Source organism: Macaca mulatta, chromosome 7, assembly GCF_049350105.2.
Source record: "Macaca mulatta isolate MMU2019108-1 chromosome 7, T2T-MMU8v2.0, whole genome shotgun sequence".
Taxonomy (NCBI): Eukaryota; Metazoa; Chordata; class Mammalia; order Primates; family Cercopithecidae; genus Macaca; species Macaca mulatta.
The window spans coordinates 20,969,513-20,984,766 of NC_133412.1; the positions used below are offsets into that span (position 1 = coordinate 20,969,513).

The 15,254-nt window shown below is 46.4% G+C and overlaps 1 protein-coding gene across 50 annotated transcripts in view; it reads right to left on the reverse strand.

Moving 5' to 3' along the window:
• PPIP5K1 (diphosphoinositol pentakisphosphate kinase 1) overlaps window positions 1–14,613 on the reverse strand; it is a 60,811-nt gene extending 46,198 nt beyond the window's left edge. For 18 of the 50 annotated variants that reach the window (XM_077939242.1, XM_028850829.2, XM_028850825.2 and 15 more), the window contains exons 1-18: window positions 14,568–14,613; window positions 8,680–8,773; window positions 8,238–8,412; window positions 7,283–7,478; window positions 6,740–6,830; window positions 6,442–6,527; window positions 5,973–6,127; window positions 5,729–5,830; window positions 5,102–5,263; window positions 4,877–4,998; window positions 3,008–3,109; window positions 1,773–1,859; window positions 1,579–1,654; window positions 1,326–1,435; window positions 1,161–1,243; window positions 819–950; window positions 540–661; window positions 89–271 (exon numbers count right to left, since the gene is read on the reverse strand). In XM_077939242.1, the coding sequence (XP_077795368.1) occupies window positions 89–271; window positions 540–661; window positions 819–950; window positions 1,161–1,243; window positions 1,326–1,435; window positions 1,579–1,654; window positions 1,773–1,859; window positions 3,008–3,109; window positions 4,877–4,998; window positions 5,102–5,263; window positions 5,729–5,830; window positions 5,973–6,127; window positions 6,442–6,527; window positions 6,740–6,830; window positions 7,283–7,478; window positions 8,238–8,384 (1,956 nt within the window). In that variant the 5' untranslated portion in view covers window positions 8,385–8,412; window positions 8,680–8,773; window positions 14,568–14,613. Of the gene's footprint in view, window positions 1–88; window positions 272–539; window positions 662–818; window positions 951–1,160; window positions 1,244–1,325; window positions 1,436–1,578; window positions 1,655–1,772; window positions 1,860–3,007; window positions 3,110–4,876; window positions 4,999–5,101; window positions 5,305–5,728; window positions 5,831–5,972; window positions 6,128–6,441; window positions 6,528–6,739; window positions 6,831–7,282; window positions 7,479–8,237; window positions 8,502–8,679; window positions 8,774–14,567 lie in introns of all 50 variants that reach the window. The other 32 variants (XM_077939247.1, XM_077939240.1, XM_077939229.1 and 29 more) reach the window with 9 other exon arrangements.
• Between the last annotated feature and the right edge of the window lie 641 nt (window positions 14,614–15,254).

Consider the following 15,254-nt stretch of genomic DNA (forward strand, 5'->3'; position numbering starts at 1 on the left):
TGCCTAGCATGCAGTAAATACCGTTATTATTGATCCCTACTATTGAGAATTCTAGGAATTGGGGATCCAGGTTATTTTAGAGCCTGACCTGGTCGTAGTCCTCAGGGCCAAAGGGCGCATCCTGCTGTAAAATATGGTGCAGCCGAGCCTTCACCCGGTGCTGGCAGCTGCTCAAAGAATCCCCATCGCTGTCCAGTAGCCCATTCATGTTGGCACTCTTCACCATTTGCACCAAAATAGGTGTCAGCTCCCCTTCTAGAGCCAGAAGGCCCTAAAGAGAAAGCACAAGGTCTATTTGTTTCCCTTGCAGGTTAGTATCCCTAGGCCTAGATGGTCCCAGGGATCGAATGGGACCTGGTTGAAGAGATGGGGCCTACAATCACTGATTATTCTCAGCTCATTCTCAGTAGTACAAGATGGGTCCAATACATGCAGAAACTTCTGAGTTGGCCTACAAGCACCCTGAAATGCTCCAACTGGTTCTCCAAACTCTGCTTCTCTACCTAATGGAAACTGGACTATAGAACTGTAGTATGCACCTTGGCGAAGGCAGCAGCAGTCATCTGAACACGACCCTCATCAGAGGCATAGATCTTGAGGTCGTGGCGGAAAGTGCTATGGAGACGAAGCAGCCCACAACCAGGGAAGCCAGCATAGTCACCTGGGGACAAAGCGGGGGACCAGGAATGGACTGCTATAAATACTCGTGGAAGAAAAAATATTCATTTCCCCACTGTCTCTGTCACTTCATTTTCCCCAACTTACTCTCTAATCATTTTTATCCCGGCCCTGTTGTGTTTACTCCCCAAAACACTCACCCTGTCCTCCAGGGTACATGCAGCGAAAAGCTCGCCCCAGCTCCTCAGCCTGAACACGGCCAGCAGGAGTGAGTTCTCCACCCCACTTCAGCACCAGCAACAGAGATGGGGCCAGAGCCTCCCTCTGTAGATCTGAGGGAATAAGGGGCAATGAATGCTCTAGATCTAAGAAAAGTAGTGGGAACGTCTAAATGCTAGGTCTTCTGAGGAGGCCAGAGAGGTAATTTGGGGTATAGGTCATCTACAGGCTCAAGTAAAAGACATCTGGTGGGGAGAGAAGATAGACAAAAATAAAAAGAACACAAGATCTGAGAGGTAATGGTAAGGGGGACTACATCTTACCTTGCCCCTCATTAGACGCTTTTACTCCATGAGGGTAGTAAGTCAATTGTACCTTCCGGTTTATACCTGAGAAGTGACCATACCTGCAGGATAAAGTCACAGTTTATTTTCTGTTCCAGCACCCCAACTCTGTTATTGACTCCCTTTTGCTATCCCCTTTCTCACATCTCCAATACAGACTTCAGCTGCTCTAGTTTTCCAGTCTTCTCCTCGATCTCACCACCTGGTTCTTTCTCCAGTTCAGCCAACAACAGCCTTGTGATATCCAGCACCTCCTAGAGGAAATAAGGTATCCATGCAGAAGGCCAAGTCCTAGACAGTTACCTTTTGATCCCAGTCTTTTATCGAGACTCCCAATGCCATATCCTCTCTCTCTCTCTCATAGCACTGCTCCTCCTGGCCAGATTCACTACCTTACCTGGAGCTGCTCAGGTCGCTTGAGTTTTAATTTCCCTGTCTTGTAGCCACCATGTTTTTCAAACAGAGCAAAAAACCTGAAGAAATAATGAGAAGCTTCAGTGTGGGATGAGACAGTCAAAGCCTCTAGCAGTTGCGCCCCATGCAGTCTTCCTCACGAAAACCTATTTGTGTAAATTAGGACACTCTTCCTACCTTGGGTGTTTCACTTCCATCTTCATCTTCTGCTTAGGAGTACGATCCCCATGACGAATAATTGCAATGACACAACGAAGTTCCATCCTAAGATCATAAATGTTATCAGAGCCTCTCCCACACCCCCATCCCACCTCCTGTCATCACATTACTTGACATGTCAAAAAATAGAGGGGCTGAGCAGGGCTCATGCCTGTGATCTCAGCACTTTGGGAGGCTGAGGTGGGAGGATCACTTAGGCCCAGGAGAAACATAGGGTGAACATAAGCAACATAGGGTCAGCCTGTCTATAAAAAAGTTAAAAGAAAAAAAATTATCCAGGCATGGTGGCATACGCCTGTGGTCCCAGCTATTTGGGAGGCTGAGATGGGAGGATCACTTGAGCCCAGGAGGTAGAGGCTGCAGCGAAACATTAGTGCACCACTGCACTCCAGCCTGGGAAACAGAGCCAGACCCTGTCACTAAAAAAAAAAAAAAGATAATGAAAAGGAAACTGTGATTAGGAATATAAATGGAGGCTGGGCATAGAGGCTCATGCCTATAATCCCAGCACACTGGAAGGCTGAGGTGGATGGATCACTTGAGCTCAGGAGTTCAGGATCAGCCTGGTCACATGGTGAAACCCTGTCTCTACTAAAAACACAAAAATGGCCGGGCGCAGTGGCTCAAGCCTGTAGTCCCAGCACTTTGGGAGGCCGAGACGGGCGCATCACGAGGTTAGGAGATCAAGACCATCCTGACTAACACGGTGAAACCCCATCTCTACTAAAAATACAAAAAACTAGCCAGGCGAGGTGGCGGGCGCCTGTAGTCCCAGCTACTTGGGAGGCTGAGGCAGGAGAATGGCATAAATCCGGGAGGTGGAGCTTGCAGTGAGCTGAGATCCGGCCACTGCACTCCAGCCTGGGCGACAGAGCCAGACTCCGTCTCAAAAAAAAAAAAAAACAAAAAAACCCAAAAAACACAAAAATTAGCCAGATGTGCTCACCTGAACCCAGGAGGTGGAGGTTGCTGTGGGCCAAGATCATGCCACTGCACTCCAGCCTGGGCAACACAGCAAGACTCTGTCTCAAAAAAAAAAAGGCAGAGAATATAAGTGGAGTTAAGAAGACTGTGTATAAGAGGCCCAGGCTCCGTTAGTCAGATAGTGTGGGGTCAGGAAGTAACCAGTAGCCTGGCTGAAGGAGTCCCATGGGTCTTAAGTAGGTTACTCCAGACCTTTTACTTTTGCTTACATAGTGCCAGATGTGGTAGGAACAATGGGAATGTCCTCAGCCTCTGTGGGGATGGACCATGGAATCTGGAACTGTGGGGCAAGCTCCCGCATTATGGTATTCCTAGAAAGAGAAACAAAGAAGCCATGTAAAAACGAATAAACCAGAACTACTCATATGAATGAAGCTCACAAAAACAAGCAGGCTGCAGGCAGAAGAATATGTTGATATGAAGTCTAAAAACATACAAACAAATACCCATACACAGACAGTAAAAATATAAATAAATATATGGGAATGACAAACACCAAATTATGGATTGTGGTTCCCTCTGGGGATGAGGAGGGGATGTTACCAGGGAGGAGTATATAGGGGCTTCAATTACATATATATATAAACATATATATACACATACACATACATGTATACATACACACATGTGTGTGTCTACACATATCTATACATGTATGTGTATATATACATATATATGTACATATATACATATATACACATATGTGTACCTATATATGTATGTGTGTGTGTATGTGTATATATCTGTATATATATATTTTTTTTTTGAGACAGAGTTTCGCTGTTGTTGCCCAGGCTGGAGTGCAACGGCATGATCTCAGCTCACTGCAATCTCCACCTCCTGGGATCAAGCAATTCTACTGCCTCAGCCTCCTGAGCAGCTGAGATGACAGGGGCCCACCTGACCATGGCTAATTCTTTGTTTTTGTTTTGTTTTGTTTTGAGATGGAGTCTCACTCCTGTCACTCAGGCTGGAGTGCAGTGGCATGATCTCACCTCGCTGCAATCTCCGCCTCCCGGGTTCAAGTGATTCTCCTGTCTCAGCCTCCCAAGTAGCTGGGATTACCGGTACCCGCCATTATGCCAGCCAGTTTTTTTGTGTGTGTATTTTTAGTAGAGATGGGGTTTCACCATGCTGGCCAGGCTGGTCTCACCAGTCCTGACCTCAAGTGATCCATGCACCTCGGCCTCCCAAAGTGCTGGGATTACAGGCGGAAGCCACCGAGCCTGCCCAATTTTTGTATTTTTAGTAGAAATGAGGTTTCACCATGTTGGTCAGGCTGGTCTCAAACTCCTGACGGCAGATGATCCACCTGCCTCGGCCTCCCAAAGTGCTGGGATTATAGGCGTGAGCCACCATGCCCGGCCTATATTCCTAACATTTTATTTCATAAGCTAGGTGGTGAATACATAGATGCTCACTATAGTCATCATTCCTTATATATTTTCGAATGGTTTATACATTATGTGACAAATTTCTTGGAAAGTCAAGTTGCAGAGCAGTATTATAGTATGACCACATTTAGTAAAATAAATACAGCTTAGATATGGCAGAAAAAGATAAATTGTTATGTCTAAAACTTGTAACAACAATGGTCTCTGGAGGGGCAGTGATAGAAAGGCAAGGAGCCTGAGGAGCCCCTTCTTTCTTTCTTATTTTTATTTATTTAATTTATTTATTTATTTATTGAGACAGAGTTTCGCTCTTGTCGCCCAGGCTGGAGTACTATGGCACGATCTCAGCTCACTGCAACCTTCACCTCCTGCGTTCAAGTGATTCTCCTGCCACAGCCTCCCTGGTAGCTGGGATTACAGGCCTGCACCACCATGCCTGGCTAATTTTGTATCTTTAGTAGAAACAGGGTTTCACCATGTTGGCCAGGCTGGTCTCTAACTCCTGACCTCAGGTGACCCACCTGTCTCAGCCTCTCAAAATGCTGAATTTATAGGCATGAGCCACCGCACCTGGCCTGCTTTTTCACTTTTAAATCATCTTTATGATATTTAAAATAAAGCAAAAACTTTCAAATATTCTTCTGTAAGCCCATTTTCCCCAGCACAGACCACTGTGTCTCTTACCCCAGAATCTTGGCACAGTCATCATAGTATTTCATCGAGTTCTTGACAAAACTAAAACCATTGACATCACACACAAAGGAATGACCATTGGCACGAAGAAGGTCAAACCCACAAACTGTTTGCTGCAAGGAAAAGAAGAAAGATGAGAACAAGACAGTTACTCTTCCTGGACCCCTGTTCCTTCCTTTCTCCCTCATTTCGCAACCTCCCTGGGCCCTCCTCTACCTTGAAAGCTACGCAGACTTTCCTGGCCACCAGCTTTTCCATGGCAGTCAGCATGACTGGATATCGAATCTCTTTCCCCTCACTGTCTCGTTCAACCTTCCCATCCAAAGCTGGAGACTTTCTAGCTTCAGCATGGGCATAATCTGGCCCCACTGTATACACCTGCAGGTACATAGCATCACTGAGTATGCCCACAGCTCACCCTGTATATGAGAAGACAATATGAGCACTAGGTCTGTAGACTAGTTTCAGAGTAAAACAACAACAAAAACAAAACCAACAAATCCTGAGCATTAAGGGGACTGACCAACATTTTTCCTACTGAGCCCTACTCAAGTATCATTACGAATTTCTCCTCGGGACTCCACTACTGTCAGACAGTCCTTATTAAACAATAATTTACCAACATTATACCATTTTTCTAAGTCAGCCTTGCCCTTGCTCTGATAGTGAAAATGTGAATGTCTGAATCCTCCACTCATTAACTTCACCTGAATATGAAAGCCAATCACATTCACATCATGTTATTTTCTAGGACCTCCTCCCCATATACTTCCACCTGCTTCCCAAGTACCCCATCCCCACCCAGACATCTGTAACCTCTTAAATCCCTGTATCCACCATAACCTTGACATCTGTGCCATCTGTTGGCATAAATTCCTCATAGATGTACGACCCCGTCTTTCGGACGCTGCTCTCAGGAGAGTAAACACTGCTTCGGCTGCCAATCTTCAAGAGAAAAAAAAAGAAGAAAAAACAATGTTGCCTCAACTCTCTCTTCTGTCCCCAAATTCTCCATCTTCCTTCCCCACGACCTCATCCTTGCCCTTTTACCTCTCTGACTCTCCAGATGCTCAAATGTCTCCCCTACCTTACGAAAGAGACGCTGGCTTCCTCCTCCAGCTGAGCTGGGGTAGTAGATGTAAACATTGTGGTCTTCTGCACTCACTGGCTTCTCCACAAAGGGCTTGGGAAAGACAGCTCCATTGACCTCTACTTGGTCTTCACCTTCTATCAGGTTGCATTCTGAAAGGTGGGTGTGTGGTCATTCCTATGGCCTATGGTTATGGAATATTACTAATTCTCATTTCCCCAGGTTTTCATCTCTATAACCCTCAAATTTTTATGACCATATCTTTGTAATAGATGAGGTAAAATCTCTATATAACAGGTCCAAGACTCTGTCCGAAGACTTATGGCTCTAACCCCACCCATAATCCAATAACCAAAACCCCACATAGATAGGTGGTATATAGGAGATGTCTAGAAGATGGAAACGTGGCTAAGTCATAGAAAGCAAGGAAAGGCAGGACTAACCCTCCCTCAGGCCAGGTACTCACCATCAGGCTGGGCAGGATCACGGTTGAGCACAGCATATCGAGGCAGATCAATACCCTCTTCCTGCAGGATCCGGTACACCTCCCTCCTGTCACCCCCAAATAAAATAGCTGGGAGAGGTGGGAGTAACTAAGGGGAGAGCCTGGGGATTTCATTTGCACAGGATTAAAAGACACCAGGGCACAAAATTATGGTACAAAAATTAGGCATGTTTGTTTGACTCTGCCCTTCTCAGAGTGGGTTCCCTGAACATGCATGATCCCAAAGCCACCCATCTCACTGGTCAACAGGAATTTATACCTATCTTGGATGTAATACTGCATGGCCAGATCATTGATAAGAAAGGGGTTTCGAAGCTTGGAGTAAGCAACAGCTTTGTCCAGAGGGAAGCCTGGAATGGAGACACAAAATAAAGAGACAAAAGAAAGGGAGAGAAAGAGAATGAGAAAAGAGCAAGAGAGACAGAAAGACATATTAAAGCGACTAGCTGCCACTGAGCTCCTCTACCCACTCAATCCATCACTTATTCTTCTGCCCACCTCCCCAAGTCTAGGATATTTATCAAGAAAAAGTAAAACAGAAATTATTTTTACAGTCCTTCCAGAGACCCAACTCTGTCCAGAGATCCTAAGAGACTTAGAGTTGTCCTGAGGTTAGACTATAGGCTTTAAATCCCCAGCAACTCCTCCAAGATGCAGGGAAAGCAAACTCCTTGGCACCATTCTCTAGTGTGTCACAAGTAGCTGATGGCTCTTTACTAAGGAAATAAGACAATAAGAACCTCATGTCCCAAACCAGTATTCCCACCACCATTCCCTCCCATTTTCCTTCCCAGACCCCAACCTTTGGAGTGGAAAGAGATGAGACAGTGGCAGGATGGCCAGTTTTCCACAGGTTCATTAAGGATTACATCTTCTCCCAGAATGATAACAGTCAGGTAGTCAAATCTGCAGAGTCGCTCTAGGATTTGAGTCATTGGCTTGGACTTGGATTTCTTGGTCATGGCACAGATGCCAACAATGATCTGAGGTTCAGGAGGCTACAGAGAGGAAGTGCTATCAGAAACTCAAGAACTTTCCACCAATATCACCCCCTTCTGGGAACACTGTCTTATCTTCTTAGGGCACAGAGTTTCTTGCCAGGACTCTGGACCTATGGGATAAAGGGTGCCTCCTAACTTTGATCTAGGTTGGGGCACAGCTAGGGATTCCAACTGCCTACAGAATAGGAGCCTTTCCACAATAGGAAATACGTGCTCAAGCAGGAGAGCTAGAGAACCAACAACCATGAGACAACAGGAAGATCCTAAGGGCAGGGGTTTCTTTTTTTCTTTTTTTTGAGACGGAGTCTCACTCTGTCGCCCAGGCTGGAGTGCAGTGGCATGATTTCTGCTCACTGCAACCCCCAACTCTTGGGCTCAAGTGATTCTCCTGCCTCAGCCTCCCCAGTAGCTGGGATTACAGGCACTCACCACCATGCCCAGCTAATTTTTGTATTTTTAGTAGAGACAGGGTTTCACCATGTTGGACAGGCTGGTTTCGAACTCCTGACCTCAAATGATCCAGCTGCCTTGGCCTCCCAAAGTGTTGGGATTACCCACACCCGGCCAAGGCAGGGGTTTCTAAGAGAGGCAACCTAACCAATCTCTACTGCCCCTCCCCTAAACCAGGATAGGGCCTGTTTATGACAGGGAGTCTATGCATTTGGAAAGAACAGAGAGGTATCTCCAACCAATAGAATCTTAATTCTCGAGGACAGAGGCTCCAACACCAAGTTATATCATTTTCCCCATTCTTACCACTTCATCCTCCTCGTCCTCAAGGAGCTCGCTGTCACTCTCTTCTGGCCTCATGCCTATTCCACGGGTGCCCAGCCCCTCATCTCCAGCTCCAAGGAAGAAGTGGGCAGTGGTACTCTCGCCCTCACTGGCCGTCAATGACCACATCCCTGCCGGAACACCCACTCATCCCGCTCTGCAGAGGGGGGTACCCCATCAGCTCAGAACCCAAGCCCCCTGGCAGTGGGTGGGGATGGGGATGGAGATGAAAAGCATAAGAGGGAACTATAAGGGGAAACAAAACAAAGCTATAGGAAGAAGGATCAACAAGAAAGGAGGCATATGGGCTATGACTTGAGATGCTAAAAGAGCCATAAAAGAAAAACCAAGGTATCCCTTTTCCTCCCTGCTCACCCCACCCCAAGCAGTAAATTAGTAAGAGGATCAGATAATCAGCCCTTACAATGCCTGCATGTCCCTGATTTGGCCAGCAAGAAACATTAACTTCAGGCAGCAAATGGGAAAGGCAGGTCCTCAAGGAAGGCTACTGTTGAGTCCTACCAGAAGAGAAGGTTAGAGTGACATTTCAAACTTTGACTCATTCCACAATGTTCCTAGTCCTTTTCCACCTCCTCACAGTAGTGTTGAATTCAGTGATTTAATTCAAAGGCAGAGGAATGAGAGAGCTCAGCTGCCTTTCCCCTTAAACCTCATCTTCATTCTTCCCAAAGATTCACTCAAAAATATTTATTGAGGGTATCCTACATTCTAAGTATTATATCAGAACATTAAGGCCAGGCACACTGGCTTACACCTATAATTCCAGTGTTTTGGGAGGCTGAGGAGGATGGATCACTTGAGTCCAGGAGTTCGAGACCAGCCTGGGCAACATGTCGAAACCCAGTTTCTACAAAAAAATACAAAAATTAGGCAGGCATGGTGGTGCATGCCTGTAGTCCCAGCTACTTGGGAGGCTGAGGCAAGAGGATCATTTGAGCCCAGGATATGGACATTGCAGTGAGCCGAGATCACGCCATTGCACTCCAGCCTGGGTGACAGAGTGAGACCCTCTCTCAAACCAAAAATTAAAAAAATAATAAAACCCCCATGCTCTCTCTCTTTCATCTACTCCACCTTAAAAGACAGTTGCCCAGCCAGATGCCATGCTTCATCCCTATAATTCCAGTATTTTAGGAAACTGAGGCAGGAGGATTGCTTGGGCTCAGGAGTTTGAGACCAGCCAGGGCAACATAGCAAGACCCCATCTCTACAAAAAAAAATTAAGGCTGCACGCAGGGGCTCATGCCTGTAATCCCAGCACTTTGGGAGGCTGAAACAGGATGACTGCTTGAGCCTAAGAGTTCGAGACCAGCCTGGGCAATATAGGGAGACAGGACCTATACAAAAGCTTCTTAAATTAGCCGGGCATGGTGGCACGTGCCTGTGGTCCCAGCTACTTGGGAGGCTAAGCTGGGAGGATTGTTTAAGCCTAAAAGGTCGGGACTGCAGTGAGCGGTGATTGTACTACTGCACTCCAGCCTGGGTAACGGAAAAAGACCCTGCTTCAAAAGAAAAAAAATTTTTTTTCTTTTTTTCTTGAGACAGAGTCTCACTCTGTCACCCAGGCTGGAGTGCAGTGGTGTGACCTCAGCTCACTGCAACCTCTGCCTTCCGAGTTTAAGCAATTCTCCTGCCTCAGCCTCCCAAGTAGCTGAGACCACAGGCACACCACACCATGCCCGGCCAATTTTTTTGTATTTTACTTTATAGTAGAGATAGAGTTTCACCATGCTGACCAGGCTGGTCTTAAACTCCTGACCTCGTGATCCCCCCACCTCAGATTCCCAAAGTGCTGGGATTACAGGCGTGAACTACCATACCCAGGCAAAAAGTTTTTTAAAATTAGCCAGGCATAGTGAGTTGTACACACCAGTGGCCCCGGCTACTCAATAGGCTGAGGTGGAAGGATTGTTTAAGCACAAGAGGTCAAGTCTGCAGTGAGCCATGATCGTGCCACTGCACTCCAGTCTGGGTGACACAGCAAGACTCTGCCTCAAATAATGATGATAATAATAATAATAGTAATAATAATAATAATAATAAAAGACAGATGCCCAAACTCAGAAAATCTATTCAGGGAAAGAGGTCTAGTGTGGTTGGGAGGTTGAGGATACAGACATCCATACAGCAGTCTCCAACCCATTCTCAAACTGAAATCTCAATGTTCTCTCTAGTGTCTCCTGGTACTATAGAACCAGTGTTAGTCTAGGCCAAGGTCATTCACACCAGGAGCTACAGTTTAAAAAAAAAAAAAAAAAACACCTGTCTAAAACTGTACAAGTAAGAATATCTTTTTTTTTTTTTTGAGACGGAGTCTCGCTCTGCCGCCCAGGCTGGAGTGCAGTGGCCGGATCTCAGCTCACTGCAAGCTCCGCCTCCCGGGTTCACGCCATTTTCCTGCCTCAGCCTCCCGAGTAGCTGGGACTACAGGCGCCTGCCACCTCGCCCGGCTAGTTTTCTGTATTTTTTAGTAGAGACAGGGTTTCACCGTGTCAGCCAGGATGGTCTCAATCTCCTGACCTCGTGATCCGGCCGTCTCGGCCTCCCAAAGTGCTGGGATTACAGGCGTGAGCCACCGCGCCCAGCAAGTAAGAATATCTTAAGACTTTAACTTGAGGGCCGGGTGCGGTGGCCCATGCCTGTAATCCCAGCACTTTGGGAGGCCAAGGCGGGTGGATCACGAGGTCAGGAGATCAAGATCATCCTGGCTAACACGGCAAAACCCCGTCTCTACTAAAAATACAAAAAAAAAAAAAAAAAATCGGCCGGGCGTGGTGATGGGCACCCATAGTCCCAGCTACTCGGGAGGCTGAGGCAGGAGAATGGCATGAACCTGGGAGGCAGAGAAAGCAGTGAGCCGAGATCCACCACTGCACTCCAGCCTGGTCAACAGAGCAAGACTCTGTCTCAAAAAAAAAAAAAAAAAAAAGAGACTTTAACTTTAACTTGAACCAGCAGTTCCACTTCTGTGTACACACAAGTAATGTAGTGGTTCTCAACCAGCTGTGATTTTGCTGCACAGAGGACGTTTGGCAGGAGACATTTTTGGTTGTCACAATTGGAAAGGTACTATTGGTGTCTAGTGAGTAGATGCCAGGGATACCGCTGAACATTCTAAAATGCATAAGATATCTCCTCACAACCAAGAATTATCCAGCCTTAAATCTCAGTAGTGCTGAGGTGGAGAAACCCTGCTGTAGAGAAATTCTCCTACATAAGAAGACTTTTGTGAGGAAGTTCTTAACCTTCTTCATCTCTCTGTTGGTAATGAGGAAAACAAAACAGTTCAGAGGTTACAAGTAGAATCGATAAATATAACGTTGTATACAGAAATGACAGACTAATAGCAATGCAAAAATAAAAGTTGTATGTAACAAATGGACAGTTTCCAAATACAAACTGCAGAGACATACCTGCAGCACAATTCTATTTGTATAAATAAAAATATTACATATGGATTATGACTGTATATATAATTAGTAGAAGTAAAAAAACAGGGACTGGAAAGAAAGACATCAAATTCATGATAGGGGTTACTTTTGAGAAGGGAAAATGGAACTAAGGATTCAAATGGTACTTCATAACCTTATCTACAATGTTTATTTCAATTGTAAAAAAGATCTGAAGCAAATATACAAAAGGTTAACATTTGTTCATATGAATTGTAAGGATATGAATATCTGTTATTATTTTCCAAAAATAAAAATTGAGTCATACATCAGCAATTTTCCATGGTCTCCAAAAGCTCTCAGAAACACTGACCAGTGACTCTAGTAAAAGCCACTAACTCCTTAAGTAAATGAACTTGTCTTACAGAAGTGATATCTTATATATGTAATTAGTCTCAGATTTTGAAAATAGCCTTGAATAATTATTTCCTCTATCCTTATTTTAAACTCTTTCACTACGACTGGGGTTTGCAATTTTGACTAGAAAGTTCTAGCTGACTGCCGGGCACGATGGCTCACGCCTGTAATCTCAGCACTTTGGGAGGCCAAGGCAGGCAGATCACTTGAAGTCAGGAGTTCAAGAACAGCCTGGCCAACATGGCGAAACCGCGTCCTCACTAAACATACAAAAAATTAGCCAGGTGGGGTGGCGCGCACCTGTAATCCCAGCTACTCAGAAGACTGAGGCTGGAGAATCGCTTCAACCCAGGAGGCGGAAGTTGCAGTGAGCTGAAATCGCGACACTGCACTCCAGCCTGGGCGACAAGAGTGAAAATCCTGAGGAAAGAAAGGAAAGAAAGGGAGGGAGGGAGGGAGGGAGGGAGGGAAGGAAGGAGGGAAGGAAGGGAGGGAGGGAGGGAAAGAAAAGAAAGAAAAAGAAGAAAGAAAGAAAAAAGAAAGAAAGAAAGAAAGAAAGAAAGAAAGAAAGAAAGAAAGAAAGAGAAAGAAAGAAGAGAGAGAGAGAGAAAGAAAGAGAGAGAAAGAAAGAAAGAAATCTAGCGGACCTTTATATAGACCTCGAACTCTCAACCTTTCCAGTCTTCATCATCTGCTGTCTTTACTTCTCAGCTGCCACGGGGGTGCGACATTCTCCTTAGACTTAATATTTCTAGTTGTGCACTGCAGGTCTTATACACACTCTTCCCCCTGATAAAAAGGCTATTTTTTGAATTCCTTTTCAGTGACCTGACCCAATTTCTCTGACTTGGGACATTCTCAAGGTCCCTGTATAGTTTGAGCAATTAGAATTTTGTTGCATTCTTCATCCTCGCTCTGAAGCAGGGACTTTCTCTCAAGCCTAAGATTCCTAACCCTTTGCCCTTTCTTCCATTGAGTCCTTTCCTCGTTTTCTACTGACTGTACAGTCTTGGTCTTGAAATTCTATTGCAACTACATAACGAGGCATGGTAAGTAATAGAACAGGGAAGAGACTGTTTACAAATAAGTGGCTGAAGAGAGACGAAAGGTCTAAATTCCCAGTTAACAAAGCAAAAATAGAAGCCTGACAGAAATAGCTATGAAATAAGCCAGGATTTATTTAGATGCACCTCTGGACTTTAATGTGGTGTTCCCAGAGCCGCTTCCCTGTTTTCCATGCTCTTCTCCCCATCCGCCTCTCTCCCAAACTGTGTTGGGAAATAAAAGAAAACTTCACACTCCACACTGGGATAAAGGGCAGTCTTAGACTGACAGGAATCAACGTGAATATAAGGAAAGAAGCAAGGAGATAGGCGAGTAAGGTAAGGAGGGAGGGGCAGGCAGGCAATCTTCTCAGGAACATCTATGTTAAATCAGATCTGGAGAAGGGGTAGAAGGGAGGGCACACGGTGTAACTTCTTTATCCCTTTGACTTTAGGGCTGCTTGCATATATTTAATTTCCTAAATCACTATGCACTTGATGGTGGACTCCATTGGTAGTGAAGAGGAAATATCAATACAAATTCCAGGCAGGAATACTTCCAACACAGAAAAACTCCTCAGGCCACCAACACTATTTTCTGCCCACCTTGAACAGTGGACACCTCACTTCCTTCTTAATGCAATTTTTAATTCTTCAGACACACTCCTCCTTCCGACTCTGATCAACTGTGCTCCTCTCCCTGTTCTCAGTATCAGCTGCTTCGTTCCATCTTCTTTTCCCAACTTGCTACGACTCTTGCCCCAATACTGACTGCAGCCTCCCCATCCCGTCCCGCATCATTGGTCAACTAATTCCATTAATCCAACTAATCCTCTCACTCACTGATTCCCCAGTATTAAACTCCTTCACCCCCTCGCACGAGTCACCATACTGGGTAACATCTTTATATTGACCCCCAGTGACCCCCCACAAAGACGGCCTGCCATCCATTCTTTCCTCACACCACCCCTCTCTCGAGGCTGTCTTCTCTCCGTCGCAACCCATTCCTCAAGCTACCCCCTTCCCCCTGGACTCCAGCCCCACCCCTCCTGGCGCAGATCCCTTCCACCTTGATCCTCTCCCTTGTACGACTCCGCTCCTCCATCCTCCCGCAGGACCCCCTCTTCCTCACGCAGACCCCCACATACCCATCCACCTCCTCTCCCGCCGACCCTCTCCTCGGTACTCTCCCCGCACAGCTCCGGGTCACGAATACCGCCCTCCCATCTCGACTCCACTAGCCTTTGCCCGCCCCCGCCTTGGCCGCCCCACTCTCCCTACGCTGACACTAAGGCCCCTCCGCTGGGCCTCCTCCCAAAGCGGAGCCCACTCAGAACGAACCGCTGCTCCGGGAATCCACCAAGCCCACCCTACCGCGCCCACCCCCTCCGATACCGCCCCCAGCCCCAGCCACTCCCCCACCGCCCCCGGCCCTCACTCACCCGCCTCCCTCAGCTCGCGCAGCCGAACCTGCCGGCAGCGACACCTGACAGCGGCCCAATCAAAGCGCGACTTCTTTGCCGTGCCACCAATCAGAGAAGGGCGCGCACCGGCAACAGAGTCAGGCTGCGTTGGCCGGCGCTTCTGCGCGGAGGAGCGTGACCCCTGGTGGCTCCGGGAGGGAATGCAACTTGATGCTCCCTTCCTTTGATTTCTTACTGCGTCGCCAAAGTCCAGATGCGTGGTCTAGACAGGGACGTTCCATGAGACGACGGTGGGGGTGGGAAGCCTGATGCTGAGAAAGTGGAAGAGGCAGAGTTTGTGCCATTGCTACTCCTTCAGAGCAAAACCAGGTCTTCCATTTGTCTTATGAGACAAAACAGGGTTTCATATATGTACAGATCCAATAAATAAAGGTTGAAAATATTAACAGATATAAAGAGGAGTGACAGGGAGACTGGAGACAAAAAAAAACACAAGGAGAGAAGCAGATAAGAAAGTTAAGGGAAGGAACAGAGAGACATTTACAGAGGAGGCAAGAAAATGGATGGACCTGGAACTCTAGACAAATTGATTCCTATCTTCACAGCCTGTTTTTCTCTACGCTCCAGACAAAGCTGGATTTGAATCCTGGCCTTACCTTTAATAGCTGTGCAGCCTTGAGCGACTCACATAACTTCTCTGAGCCT